This window comes from Ammospiza nelsoni, chromosome 6 (assembly GCF_027579445.1).
Source record: "Ammospiza nelsoni isolate bAmmNel1 chromosome 6, bAmmNel1.pri, whole genome shotgun sequence".
Lineage (NCBI taxonomy): Eukaryota > Metazoa > Chordata > Aves > Passeriformes > Passerellidae > Ammospiza > Ammospiza nelsoni.
In genome coordinates this window covers 11,644,847-11,658,559 of record NC_080638.1, presented here as the reverse complement: position 1 = coordinate 11,658,559, position 13,713 = coordinate 11,644,847, and the positions used below count along the sequence as shown (strand labels likewise).

The window sequence follows — 13,713 nt, the reverse complement described above, 5'->3', positions numbered from 1 at the left end:
TGGGCTTTTATAAACTTTGAAACACTCAAAGCACCATTCAGTGAGAAAGGGCTCACTGGAAAGGGCTATTTCCAAATTCCTCTGATAAAGGGAAGGAAGTGGGGTGCATGCCACTGGGATCAGCTGGGGAAGGAACTGCTTGTCCCTGAGTGCTGGTGGCTGCTGGAGGGCGCTTCCAGAGCCCCAGAACCCCTATGGATGCCCAGGGGATGGATATTCCTGCCCTTGCCATGGACTCAGCCTATGCTGGTTGCGAGGAACCAGCCAAAGGGGAGATGAATCCTGCTGGGGCCCAGCTGGGATTAGACCCTGGAATAGCAAAGGAGTAGAGCTGGGAGCAAGTGTTACTGCTCAGGCTTGGGATCCCAGCCCTGGATCCCTGGGGCATTGGCAGCTGCAGGACTGACCCAGCCAGGCTCCAGGGGGCTTTTCCATGGATTTTCAGCACAGGACAGATGTGTTATGCCAAGTGCTGGATCCCGGTGAGCCCCTGAGGCTGCTCAGAGCAGCCAGTGGCACTTGGCTGCAGCTCCAGCCCTGGATCCCTGACCCACGAGCATGGCACCAGCTGGAAGGGGCTGGGAAATCATGCCAAAGCCAAAGTCCAGATGGAATTTTTGTCCTCCCTGGAAACGGGAAAGGGTCAGAGCATGGCTGGGGGCACGGGAGGTCAGTGGGGTGTGCTGCTAACCCGGCTCTCTGCCACCGGCGTTGGGATCTCAGCTCATCCGACTCGGTTTTCCCCTTTCAGTTCCTCCTCCTCCGGCACAGGGCAGCCCCAGGAGTGCCGCGCTCCCTCCCGGGCACTCAGCTCAGCTGGACAAACACCTGCGTGCCCAGGATCATTTTTCCAACTATTTCTTTTTAAGGAGACGGGGGGGAAAAAAGTGATTTCCTTCCTTCTTTCTCGGTTGGGCAACTTCCGTCCTTGCCTGGAGCGGCGTCTCTCCGCCCGCACGGGCTCAGCCCGGCCTCGGGACAGAAGGCAAGAGCCACCTCCTCCCTCCCGCACCCTGGGGCTTGGGCTGGGCCGGGATTTATCCCTTTCCCGAAGGCAGGATTTCCCTCCCAGCTCAGCCTCGGTGAGGAAACCGAGCTGAGCTTGGGCGTTCCTGCATCCGGCTGCTGTCGGGGAGGATTTGGGGGCTGGGCGCCCTCCTTGCCTCTGTGTCACCCCGGCTGGATTGTCAGCTCTGCTCGGAGTCTCTCCGAGCCTCGTTTTGTCATTCCTGTGTTTTTCCTGTGCCCGGCATTGCCAGGAGCCAGCTGCAGCTGCCTTTTGTCAGGGGCTGCTTGTGCACGTCTGTATCTGTACATATCTTTAGTCTGTAATTATTTATATGTTTGTACATTACATTATTTATATAGTTTTATGTATAAATCAGTGGGACTGAAAGGTCCTGCCCCAGGAGACTGAGCTGGAGATGCAGGAGTGAAGGGAACAGAGGGGTGCAGTGAGATGACAGAGGGGGAAGTATCAGGAACTTTTCAGTGTCACGGAACAGCACCGGGAGGAAGAGGAGGCCAGATGGGGAAGGTGTCTGTGTGTGTTGGGAGAAACTGGTGCAACCCCCTCCCAGCATCAGAAGAGGAGGAGGGAGGAGGCTGAGAAGTGATGAAGCCCGTGAGCTTCGTCCTTCATCCGTCGGGATTATGGGACAGCTAGAGATGGGGTGAGGGAGAGGAGGGGATGCACCCCAGGGCTGGGAGGTAGCTGGGATGGGGGAAAACAGCTGGAGGTGACCAGAGGGGACACTAAAAGGAGCAGAGATCGCTGGTGGCAGGCGGGGGGGGTGACAGGAAGCTGGCTTTGTCCCCTCAACCCTCATCCCATCCCTGCGGCTCCGCAGGTGGGCGATGGCCGATGGCGAGGGCGACCCCGGCGTGTTCACGGCCACGGCCCTGCCCGGGGACCCGCGGCTGCTGCCCACGGTGACCAACGCCCTGCTGGGCACCCGCGTGTTCCGGGACATCCTGCACGCCGCCGGCGTGTACAGCGGCGCCGCGGGGGACACGCACCGCGCCGATGTCCCCAGCCCGCTGGGGCTGCGCATGGCAGCGCCCGGAGCCGCCCAGAGCTTCGCCCTCGACACCTGGACAGGTGAGCGGGGAGCCGGCACCTCCCCGGGGCTCTGCAGGGCTCCATTCTCTCTGCTTCTGCTGCCTCCTGTGCTCAGTCACACCTTCCTTCTCCCGTTCTCCGTTTGCCTCGGGGCGCTGCTCCTCTGGAACGAGCGGAAAATCCCCCTTTTGTGTGGGATAAGTGATTTTCAGGCTGTAGCTCTATCCCTGCTGGGGCCAGGCTCGGCACACGCTCTTTAATCATGTTTGATGGCACAGACCATCCCTCAGCAGCTTGGCCGGGCCCGCTGTCCAGTCCACAACTGGGTCTGATCCCGGGAAAAGCAATTCCTTGGCCAGTCGGAACCAATAGATAGGGCAGGATCCAAGTGTTTCCAAAGGCTGGTGGCTCTGGCTGTGCTTGCAGGGACCTTCAGCCACACCATTCAGTGCCCTGGCTACACGGCCACGCAGCAGCTGTACGCCCACCACTCCCTGGTGCACCTGATGGCCTCCAGTGTCACCATCCGGCGCTTGGATGGCTCCACACATCCCATCACTGTCCAGCTCCAGAGCCTGTTCGTGCCACAGAGCCAGGACCTGCACTTGAGCTCAGGCCCAGACTTCCAGGGAGCGCAGTGAGTGTGGGGATTGGGGTTCCTGCCCTGAGCTCACCTTCTGTGGGCTGTGGTGCAGTGCCCTGCTCTCCCCGGAGAATAAACTGCAGGTGTAAGGCTGGAGTGGGGCTGGAAGGGTGAGGGGTGTGGGACTGGAATGGTGAGGGGTTTGGGGCTGGAATTGTGGGGTTGGAATGGTGAGGGGAACGGTGAGGCTGGAATGGTGAGGGGCATGGGGGCAGAATGGTGAGGGGTGTAGGGCTGGGATGGTGAGGAGTGTGGGATTGGAATTGTGAGAGGTGTGGAGGCTTCTCACACCTGCTTCATCCTGGTAAGTGTATTTAAAAGACCCTGAAATGAAGCATAGAAACATTTTTATTACTTGAAACTCCAGAATTATCCCTCACTCTGATGTGTGAGGGCGGTGAATGTGACAGGGGCTAGATGTGATTCCAAAGAAGTGAGGCTGGGGGAAACAGGAGATTTGTAGGATGTGACCTCCTGGTTCCAGAGGCCGTTTGTGATGGCTTCCCACTGCCAGAGGGCAGGGTTAGATGGGAGACACTGAGAAAAAACACTTTCCCCAATCGCTTCCCGTCTCCCACAGCTACATCTACGGGCAGACGCTGGTTCCGGAGGTGGAGGGGGGCCCCCGTCCCACCGTGCACATGCTGTGGACCCCCATCCCGCAGTGGCTGACGCTGGGCGGGGAGGAGCGGGAGCGCTGCTGGCAGTTCCTGACGGCGGTGGCCGGCAGCGAGGAGGAGGCGAAGCGCAGCTACAGCGCGGGGCTGTCTCTGGCGGCCGCGGGCTCCCTGCTCCGCTCGCACATCCACGCCTGGGCCGCGCTGCGCCGCGGCAGCTCCGTGGAGCTGGACGGGCCCCCGGCCCTGCGCCAGGCGCTCCACGGCTGCCTCTACTACCTGCTGAGCGCCCTCCCGCCCCGGGACAGCCCCGGAGTGCCCTTCCACGGCATCAGCCCCGGCGGCTTGTCCAACGGCACCCGCGGCGAGGACTACTGGGGACACGTCTTCTGGGACCAGGTGAGGGGGGCCGTGCTCACCTGGGGGCTTGGCACGGCGACTGCGATGGAGGAGACTCCATCCTTCCATCGGGATGAGGGTGTGCTTGAAGGGCGGAGCTGGCGGGAGCATTCGGATGCCTCCCCCCAGCCAATGCCGCCGGCGGCCCCGCAGGACACCTGGATGTTCCCGAATATCCTGCTGCTGCATCCCGGGGCTGCCCGCGCCATCCTGCACTACCGCATCCGCACGCTGGAGGGCGCCAGGCGCAACGCGCGGGAGCAGGGCTACGAGGTGCGACGGGGACACCGGGCGGGGTGGCACCTGCCCCTGTCCCCAGGGGACACCAGGCGGGGTGGCACCTGCCCCTGTGCCCAGGGGACACCGGGCGGGGGTGGCACCAACTCCTGTCCCCAGGGGACACCGGGCGGGGGTGGCACCAACTCCTGTCCCCAGGGGACACCGGGCGGGGTGGCACCTGTCCCTGTCCCCAGGGGAGTCCTTGGCTGGGGTGGCACCAGCCCCTGTCCCCAGGGCAGTCCCGGGCTGTTTCAGCGGGCGCAGCGCAGGGCTATGTGCTCATTGATGCCTTCTCTGGCAGGGCGCGAAGTTCCCGTGGGAGAGTGCAGCCACGGGCCGGGAGGTGTGTCCTGAGGAGATCTACGGAGCGCAGGAAATCCACATCAGCGGGGATGTCCTGATGGCCTTCGAGCAGTATTACTGCACTACGCAGGTAAAGGGACGGTGCTCCACCTGATGGCCCGGTGGCAGGACACCTGGACACTGTCACTGTCCCTTCCCTGAGGAATTCTGCTCTCTCTGCTCCCCAGGCTCCCTCCTGCAGCCCTGCCTGCTCTGCCCTTGCTCCTGTGGGCGTCTCAGCACGCTGTTGGCTCAAACCAGGCCAGTCTTTCCTCCTGCTCCCTCCATCTCCTCAGAGCTCCTCTCCATCCTCCTGCTGACTTTGGGTCTGGTGGAGTCTCTCCCTTATTCCCCTGTCTTTCCCCAGGACCTGAAGCTGTTCCAGGAGGACGGGGGCTGGGAGCTGGTGGAAGCCGTGGCTCAGTACTGGTGCAGCAGGATGGTGTGGAGTGAGGAGGAGCAGCTCTACCACATCAGAGGTACATCTGCCATGGCAATGGGGTGGAAAGCAGAGGTCTGGAGCCACCTGGTCTAGTGGAAGGTGTCCCTGCCCATGGAACTGGATGAGCTTTAAGACAACCCAAACCACCCTGGGGTTCCATGGCTTGGAGGTGCCCTCCAGGCTGCCCTGAGGATGAGGTGCCCACATGCACCAGCCAGAGCTGCACCCCGGGTTGTTCCTGCTTCAGCACTGTCACTGCATTCATTAAAGGAACAGGACTAAAATCAGTTTTAAGGACTAAAGACAATTTATTGTTTAAATAGACATCAGTCTCAGAGGCTGTGAGATTTTGAGACAGCAAGCAGTCAGCCATAGCTCAAGATAGTCAAAAGTTCTTTGTTACAAGACAATGTATAACTTTACAAGACAATGTATAACTTTACAAGATGATATATAACTCTCTTATCCAATGGACTGTTGCTACAGAGTATGTTTTGCTTTTCTAACCTGTCACCTTTGCTTACTGTTACTGCAGTGTCGATACTTTTAACCAACAGGCTGTTATTTTATGTACACACACACACACACCTCTATTGTAACATCTAAACTCATAGCTTATTCTATACAATTACACTCTTACTTTATATACCCTTCACCATCTTATCAATAGTTTCTTACTTAAGGCTTATTCTTACTTATAACTATAGAAGCACAAGTTGATTTTTCTGCTTAATGTCTGCATGCTTTATTTTTACATCAATCCAAGCTCCTTCCAAGGCTGCAAATTAAACCTTCCTGCATCTGTGGAAGTTTCTATCTTTCCATTTCCCACAGAGCACCGTGCGTGTTCCTCACTGAGCATCCCGCTGGGATCCATTTGGGCAGCAGGGTCCCCTTCCCCACTGTGTCCCTGAGGAGGGGCCCAGAGCAGCCCAGGGTGTGCTGGGGTGCCAGGTGTCCCCTGCTGTCCCCGCAGGTGTCATGCCCCCAGACGAGTACCACAGCCAGGTGGACAACTCTGCTTACACCAACGCCGTGGCCCGGCACAGGTAATGCTTGGGATCCCACCTGGGAGCCTGGCCTGGCTCTCTGCTCTTCCCCCTGGCACTCTGCAGGGGTGGGAGCAGGGGGGTCCCAAGGGGATCCTTCCTCCCTCCCCTCACTCCCCTCTGCAGTCACAGGGAGAGTGGGAGCTCCCCTGGCTCCTCTGACCTGTTCGGTGCCCATGTGGGGCTGGGAGGGATCTCCATCCACAGCAGGGCTTCTCCCTGGGCATTCCTGGGGTGTCTGTGCTGTTGGCCAGCTGGAGACACCCACAGCCAGGGAAAGGAGCTCCCAGCTCCATGATAGGATCTGTTATCCCTGGCTCAGTCCCTGCCCCTTGTTCTTTCACAGCAGCTTTCACTCGCAGCTCCTTCAGTCCCCTCTCTCCTCTCACCAGCACCTATCCCTGACATTAAAACCTTGCTCCTCCTTCTTTCCAGCTTAAATTTTGCCACTGTCTTGGCTCGGGACCTGCTGCTCCCAGCGCCAGAGGAGTGGGAGGACCGTGCCAGGAAAATCAAAGTGCCCTTTGATGAGGAGAGGAAATACCACCCTGAGTACGATGGCTACAGCCCAGGTGAGCGGGGAGGCAGGGGGCAGCAGCCCATGGAGGTGGCTCAGCCCATGGATCACACTTTTAATCCTGGAAGGATCAGAATTCCATTGGGAATGGCAGAAGAAGAGTCCCTGCTGTTGCTGCAGTGCAACAAACTGGGCTAGGGGAGGCTTTCCTGCCTCACTGGATTGCTTCTCATTAGTGGGCTCAAAAATTTAGGAAATTTGGGAGGTGTCTGAGCAGCCCTGTCCCCAGGTGAGCCGGTGAAGCAGGCAGATGTGGTCCTGCTGGGGTTCCCACTGATGCACCCCATGAGTGCCGAGGTGCGGAGGAACGACCTGGAGATGTACGAGCCCGTCACGGACCCAGCCGGGCCAGCCATGACCTGGGTGAGGAGAGGGCAGAGCCCGGCCTGGCACTCTCCCCTGGGAGCGGGGGCTCCATCCAGGGCACAGTGCCGAGCTGGGATGTGCCCTGGAAATGCTCTCTCTGGATGGAGGGGTGGGAGGTGGTGCTGCTCCACCACGCTGTCACCGTGCCCCTCCGGCAGAGCATGTTTGCCGTGGGCTGGCTGGAGCTGAAGGAGCCACAGAGAGCCTGGAGCCAGCTGGAAAAGTGCTTCAGCAACATCACAGAGCCTTTCAAGGTGAGTGGAGGAGCTGCAGGTCCCTCCTGCTCCCAGGCAGGTGGCATCCCAACCCAACTCCTGCATCACCTCTTTCTCCTGCTGGTCAGGTCTGGGTGGAGAACGCGGATGGGTCGGGAGCTGTGAACTTCCTGACAGGGATGGGTGGATTCCTGCAGGTCATCCTCTTCGGCTTCACGGGGTTCAGGTGAGACCTGTTGTGTCACTTTTAACTCCCAAGCAATCACTTGTCCCTTAAAATGTCCCTGTTTGGCTGGAGCTCCTACCTGTTCCCAGGTAAGAGCTCATGACAGGTCACATTTGGGAAGCAAAATTCCATTCCCTAAGCCTGTTCTTTTGTCTTGGTTTGGAAAGACAGGTGCCTGCCAAGGAAGGCAGAAAATGGAAAATGTAAAGCCTCTCCCTCCAAATTGCTATAAATTTTAAATTAAGGGGCTCTCAGGCAAAAAAATACACGAGCAGGAAATACAGTTCTTTAATAGGGAAGAAAATAAAAGTATGAAACAACCAATGCAATAAACTAAAACAACACTGACAGAGTCAGAATACAACCTGACACCCTGTGGGTTGGTAGCAGTCTGTCTTGGTTTGGAAAGACAGGTGTTTGCTAAGGAAGGCAGGAGCCTCCCCTGAAATGCAGAATGTAAACCCTCCCCACCCCTCCGAATTGCTATAAATTTTAAATTAAGGGGCTCTCAGGCAAAAAATGTATGAGCAGGAAATAACAGTTCTTTAAGGGGGAAGAAAATAAAAAGATAAAACAAGCAATGCAATAAACTAAAACAACGCTGACAGAGTCAGAACCCAACCTGACACCCTGTGGGTCAGGGTGTTGGCGGCTGTCCCATTGGAATTGTGGCTGCAGCCCTCCTGCAGTGTCAGGGGTGGTTCTGCTGGAGCAGGGATCCTGTAGAAAGGTGTAGTCTTCCTCTGAAGAGCCAGTGGAAGCAGAGGCAGCTGCTGTTCCTCTGGGAAATCCAGTGGAGAAGCCGTGCTGGTGTTCCAGAATCTCCAGATTATATCTCCAGTAGGAATGCTTGTCTCTCCCCTCTGGGCTCACATCTCACAATGGGATGCTGTAGTTCTTATCAGCCATGCAGTGACATTCGGTAGCTGTTATCAGCAGATGTCTCCTCCGAATAGTTATGGAGGAGATAAGGAAAACTGCCCACTTAACAGAAGATAGCTGCCATACAGGTGGCAAATAGAATAAATTTGTTTGACAATCCAGGACATCACTGCTTCAGCAGCAGCATCCTCCTGTCTCGTTTGGATGTGGTGAGGAAACACCTCCTGCAGCCTCCCTGGAGCCAAGTGCTGGGCAGGCATCGCCTCAGCTTTAAAATATCCCGGAAAAACATGGAGCTGTTCATGTAATTTCAGAGCCGTGGTGGTTTCCACCCTGGAGCCGCTGTCTCTTCAGCCTATTCCTGGTTTAATTGAGGCTGGATTGAGCCTTTTGATTCCCACTGAAAACTTCCAGCCCTAACCATGTATTTTCACTCCATGTGTGTGGCCAGAGCTGCTGGGAGTCCCTCCCCATTCCCTGGCAGAGCTGGGTGTGAGCTGCCCCATTCCCAGCTGGAAAAGCCACCCGTTCCCCATCCCCTGGTGGAGCTGGGTGTGAGCTCCCATATTCCCAGCTGGAAATCTGGGCTTTGGCCCCGCTGGGAGGTCTCCAGGTGCCCGGTGTGTGCTGGGTCAGGCCCCTGGTGGCACAGGCTCAAGCCACAGCCTTGTGCTCTGGCCAAGTTCCAGAGGTGACGGTGACATTGTGCAACCACAGTCCTGCCTTTTCCTGCATAGGACACGGATCCTGTGCAGTGCTGGGGCTCCCCAGGCCCCCACACCTCCCCTGAGTCCCCTCCAGCCCTCTCAGCCTCTGGAGCTGCTGGTGGAGAGCTCTGGAGTGCAGGACTTGAGCCGGGGACAAGAGGGGCCCTTGTTTTTCCTCACCCAAAGCCAACGCCCACACAGGCAGCTTGGCCAGGGCTCAGGGCTGGGCTGGGATGTTTGTTCCATTGTTTCTGGGGAGGGAGCACTGCTGGGGATACAGAGCAGACAGGGTCAACCGATGAGGCAATTAAAAGATGGTTTATTTATTGCAAAATCAGTCTCATGGAAGGCTGAGACCGACATTCAGTGCCAGCACGTCAGAAGGCATTTTAATTTTAGTTACAATGTCTTTTATATATTTCTTGTCATATATTTCTTATCATATCTTATATATTCCTTATTAGCTACAAAGCTCACTAGGATGTTCATAACCCAATTAATAATTTGTTATCACTGCTACCAATGACAGCAAACTGCTGGAAATCATTGCTACATTTTACAGGACTCTGATGCAATGTGCTTCTTTCTATCCAATCATACAACCCTCCAGACACTTGTTGCTGGATCCTCTACTTTTTGCCAGCTTTATAACAAGTTCTACTGCTAGACTTTAAAATTTTCTACTACCTCACTTTAGATATTTATTCACTTCCATGAGGCATTTTTCTGCTTGCTTAAAACGCATTTCTGCTTCAACTACAAATCTTAATTCTTACTTTGTGTCTGTTTCTCTTTTCTTTTCTAAACCTTCAAGTCTCTTCTCTGAGGCCTTAGGTCAAGCACTGCATCCATCTCTGTCTCTGAGCCTTGGGAGCTCCCTGTGCCTGCATTTCCTGCTGAGCTCCCAGCCCTCCATCCCATGGGAATGGGAGCTGAGGTGGGCGTGTGAGGGTTCCCTGCTCTGAGAGCAGGAGGAGCAGGGCATTCCCCAAGCTCTGCCAGCACAGCTGCTGCTGGAGCCAAGAGCAGGGAATTGGGCTAAGTTTCTAAAATATGAAATCTGGAAAGCCCAGGCCCCAGCTGTGGAACTGGGATGGGACGCAGGAATGTCTTGGGAATCACAGCCCCAGCAGCTCCTTGGATGCTCTGAGGACCCTCCCAGACCCCTCTGGTGTGCGTGAGGTGGTGATGCCTGGAGGGGTGGCTGCTCCCTGACCCTGACCCCGAGCTGGGCTCCTCTGTGGCTCCTGCTGTTCCCCCCTGACTGCTCCTGCCTTTCCAGGATCACGAGGTCTGCCCTCCTCTTCGATCCCGCCTTTCCCGACGGTGTCACCAAGCTGAAACTCTCCAGCATCTCCTACTTGGGCAACAGGCTGGAGGTCACCATCACCAGCGAGGAGATCAGGATGGCAGTGACTGAAGCCTCCTGGGACCCTCCAGCCCCTCCCCTGGAAGTTGTGCTGGAGTCGGGACAGCGCTTTCCCCTGTGGGAGGGTACGGCAGCACTGCCTGCATCTGCTCCCTGAAATAACCTGGGGAGAAACCATCCCCATCCCTCACACAAAGCTCTTCTGTCGCAGGGCAGAGTGTCTCCTTCCCCACAGCGCCTGGATGGATCCAGAGGTCGCCCAGCAGCACCCCCTGAGCCCTGCCTGATCCGGGTGCTGCCCTCTGGAGCAGCGGATCCGGGATGTTGGTGCAGGGGAAAGGTAACAGGGGGTGGAAAGGGGGTGCCAGGCTGTGCCAGGAGCCCTTTGCCCCCCCAGGGCTGCCCTTGTGTGCCGCCTGCCCCTGTGTGCCACCTGCCCTTGTGTGCCACCTGTCCTTGTGGCCCGAGGGACTCAGGGGCTGGAGCTGTCACCATGGCTGGAGCTGTCACCACGTCTGAACCCCCACTCCCCTCCACACATCTCTTACTCAGCACAGGAGAGGAAACCAAGCCTGAAAATGTCCCTTTCAAAGGTGTTTGCTGAGCACCCAGGAGCTGTTTTTGCTCTCAGCATGTTTGTGTTCGTAACGAAGCCCATTCCTGACTCCAGCTCCTCCAGCTGCTCCTTGCCTTCCCCATGTGTTGCTCCGTGGGCTCAAAGGGCTGTGGAGGCTCAGCCAGTGCTGTTGCACCAGATGAACGATGTTTTGGCTCTAAGTACTACTCCAAAATATGCAGCAGAAAGCCTTTTAACCCCGTGTGGGCAGCACACAGCTGCACTCCTGTTATTTGGTGTGTAACATCCCTCACATGCTTTTAAACCCTTATCTACACTATTCCCTCTCTTTTCAAGCACTTCTGGAGTTAAATCCTTTCTCACTTGGCGTCTGAAGGGCTGCAGGAAGCCTGGACACCAGAGAACTGCAGTGTTATCCTGTCCGAGGGTGGCAAGGGCAGCCTGAGCAGAGAACTGCTGTGGCTTTGCTCTGGCACACAGTGTTTGGTGTCCCAGGAATCCCGAGGAATTCCCGTGCCTGCCCAGGGCGGGCTCGGTGCTCCCAGCCCCTGGCTCTGGGCTGCACATCCTCCTCCTCTCTCCATCCTCCGTGTCTCGTCCTGGGTGGGATTCAGGGAATGCCGGGGGCGTTCCCAGCCCCGAGGGCTCTGTCCCGGCCAGGCCAACCCCAGGAATCTCGGCCCGGTTTATAAAAAGCCCCGCGGCTGCTCCGTGCCCCGAGGCATCTGGGAATGCTCAGGGCTGGAGCAGGGACGTTCCCGCTGCCCTGTAATTACTCGGGTCCTGCTCCAGCCTCATCAGAGCCGCCAGCCCCTAATTAGAGCCAGCCCCTAATTAGCGGCAGCCCTTGGCACGACAAAGGGACCGTGCTGTCCCCAGCCCTGTGCACTGCACCGGGGTTGGGATTTGGATGGGGCTGGGATGCAGCCCCGCTGGAGCCAGGGCTAGTCGGCACTAAAGGGGGTTCAGCCTCAAAAAAGGGGTCCCTTATCCCAAAATGAGCTGTCTCCAGCCCAGGCACGGAGAGCAGGGAGCACTGGCGGCGCTTCCCGACTCCCCCCTGTCCTGGCTGCGGGTGTCAGCGTTGCTGCAATGGCTTTGCAAGTCTCAGCTGCGTTTGGGGTGGGGAGGGGACACCCATTTGGGAAGGGGACACCCCTTTGCTCCACCCGTTTGCTTCATCCTGCCCCCACGAGGCCCAGGAGCATCTCTGCTTCCTCCCCTCCTCTGTCCTGGGGCCAAAGGTGGCCCTAAAGGCTGTGGGAACAATGGTGTCGCCTGGCTGCCAGGAGCCCCATCAGAGCCAAAAATCCCAATTTATGTTTTCCCTTTGGCACCCCCCTGCCCCTTCCCACACGCAGAAACTCGCGCTGTGTGAAGCGTTTAATGATTTAAATAGCAACAACAGAAACTGGGGCTCCACACGGGATAACAGGAGGTAAAAAATCCCACAGGATAAACAAAAATAACGGGGTTTGGGGGGTGGGGGGTGGCAGACAGGGGTGGTGGCCTTTTGGGAGCAGAGGAGGTGCCACCACCCGGGGTCACTGGTCCTCGTCGTCGCTGCCGCTGAGCTGGTAGGTGAAGAAGCCCACGGAGTCCTGGGCCAGCTTGGAGAGGTGGATGACGCCGGTGACAATGAGGGCCCCGAGCAGCAGGGGCAGCACCACGCTGCCCGCCGTGGCCAGCGCGTTGTAGCACCGCGCCTTGGAGCTGAAGTGACGAGCGGCTTCCACGTCCCCGGACACCTTCCTGTCCCGAGCCTGCAGCAGCCGAGGAGAGAGCCTTCCCTCAGCCCCTTCCCTCAGCCCTTTCCAAAGCCCCCTTCCCTCAGCCCCTTCCTACAGCTCCTTCCCTCATCCCCTTCCCTTAGCTCCTTCCCACAGCCCCTTTCCAAAGCTCCCTTCCTTCACCCCTTCCCAAATCCCCTTCCCACAGCCCTCTCTTGCAGCTCTTTCCCTGAGCCCTTCCTGCACCCCCTTCCTGCAGCCCCATCCTGCTCCAGGGCTTTGTTCCCCTTGCAACCCACAATCCATCCATCCATCCATCCATCCATCCATCCATCCATCCATCCATCCATCCATCCATCCATCCATCCATCCATCCATCCATCCCAGGCTCCCCTCCAGCCCTGCATCCTTTCCCACTTGTGTTTTCCTCCCTACTTCATCCAGAGCCTCTCTGGCTCCAGCCCCTGCCTGTCCCCATTTTCCTGTCCCAGTCTAGCCCAGCTGGAACTGCGATTTTCTCTCCTATTTTCCCTCCTGCTACCTCCAGAGCCTCTCTGACTCCAGTCCCTGCTTGTTCCCACTTTTGCCCAGCTGGAGCTGCTCCTGCCGGGGGGTGCTGATGAAATCACAGCCCCCATGGCATTTTTTAGGATCACACAGCTGCTCCTCGGGTGCTGGGCAGGGGGCTGTGGTTATTCCAGCCTCCGGAATCAGTGGCAGGAAGAGCTGGGAGGATTCACCAGCGGCAGGTGCCACCCCACCGCCTGTGGAGAGCTGGGATCTGCCCTCCCCAGCCCCTCCGGGAGTTTTCCCGAGCGCTCGCTGCCTCCTCGGGCATCCCTCCCATCCCTCCCGAGCCCCGAGCGCTCCGGGGCCGTACCTTGACGGCGAAGGCGAGCGCCACGAAGCCCAGGCAGCAGAAGTTCATGTAGAGGGTGTTGAAGATGGCCCAGAGCAGGTGGTCGCGGGGCGCCTGGGGGGCGGCGGGGGGCGATCCCCGCTTGGGGCGCGGCCGCTCCTCCCGCGGGTACGAGGTGTCCATGGTGGGCACGGAGAGGGACCCCGCGGCTCCGGCGGCCCGCGCCCCTTTTATATCCCTGCTCCGCTAAATATAAACCCGGGAAATTACAGCCCTGAGGGATGCGGTTGTCCCGCTGGGATGGCGAGCCCAGCCTTCCTCCCGGGATGAGGAGCGCAGCGGGGCGGAGCCCGGCAGCTGCGCGGCCCCGGC

At 58.0% G+C, this 13,713-nt stretch overlaps 2 protein-coding genes across 2 annotated transcripts; one reads left to right on the top strand and one right to left on the bottom strand.

The window, feature by feature from the left end:
* The first annotated feature begins 1,857 nt into the window (after positions 1 to 1,857).
* Positions 1,858 to 11,071, top strand: PGGHG (protein-glucosylgalactosylhydroxylysine glucosidase). The gene is made up of 13 exons (XM_059474652.1): positions 1,858 to 2,101; positions 2,489 to 2,699; positions 3,286 to 3,721; positions 3,875 to 3,994; positions 4,302 to 4,433; positions 4,710 to 4,821; positions 5,761 to 5,833; positions 6,269 to 6,405; positions 6,640 to 6,773; positions 6,935 to 7,030; positions 7,120 to 7,217; positions 10,089 to 10,300; positions 10,387 to 11,071. The coding sequence occupies exons 1-13, from the start codon at positions 1,858 to 1,860 to the stop codon at positions 10,449 to 10,451; spliced, it is 2,070 nt and encodes a 689-aa protein (XP_059330635.1). The 3' UTR covers positions 10,452 to 11,071.
* A 930-nt stretch (positions 11,072 to 12,001) lies between these two features.
* On the bottom strand, positions 12,002 to 13,713 carry LOC132074589 (interferon-induced transmembrane protein 5-like). Its single transcript, XM_059474485.1, has 2 exons — positions 13,363 to 13,713; positions 12,002 to 12,515 (listed from the first exon to the last, which is right to left on the bottom strand). Exons 1-2 carry the CDS (start codon positions 13,522 to 13,524, stop codon positions 12,297 to 12,299), a joined length of 381 nt encoding a protein of 126 aa, XP_059330468.1. The 5' UTR covers positions 13,525 to 13,713; the 3' UTR covers positions 12,002 to 12,296.

Bases quoted from the DNA above. Each gene is read 5' to 3' on its own strand.
- PGGHG (XM_059474652.1), top strand. From the start codon at position 1,858: ATGGCCGATGGCGAGGGCGACCCCGGCGTGTTCACGGCCACGGCCCTG. The intron at 4,822-5,760 runs GTACATCTGCCA...CTGTCCCCGCAG, and splicing joins GCAGCTCTACCACATCAGAG to GTGTCATGCCCCCAGACGAG. The intron at 7,218-10,088 runs GTGAGACCTGTT...CTGCCTTTCCAG, and splicing joins TTCGGCTTCACGGGGTTCAG to GATCACGAGGTCTGCCCTCC.
- LOC132074589 (XM_059474485.1), bottom strand. From the start codon at position 13,524: ATGGACACCTCGTACCCGCGGGAGGAGCGGCCGCGCCCCAAGCGGGGA. The intron at 12,516-13,362 runs GTACGGCCCCGG...CGGCTGCTGCAG, and splicing joins CGCTCGCCTTCGCCGTCAAG to GCTCGGGACAGGAAGGTGTC.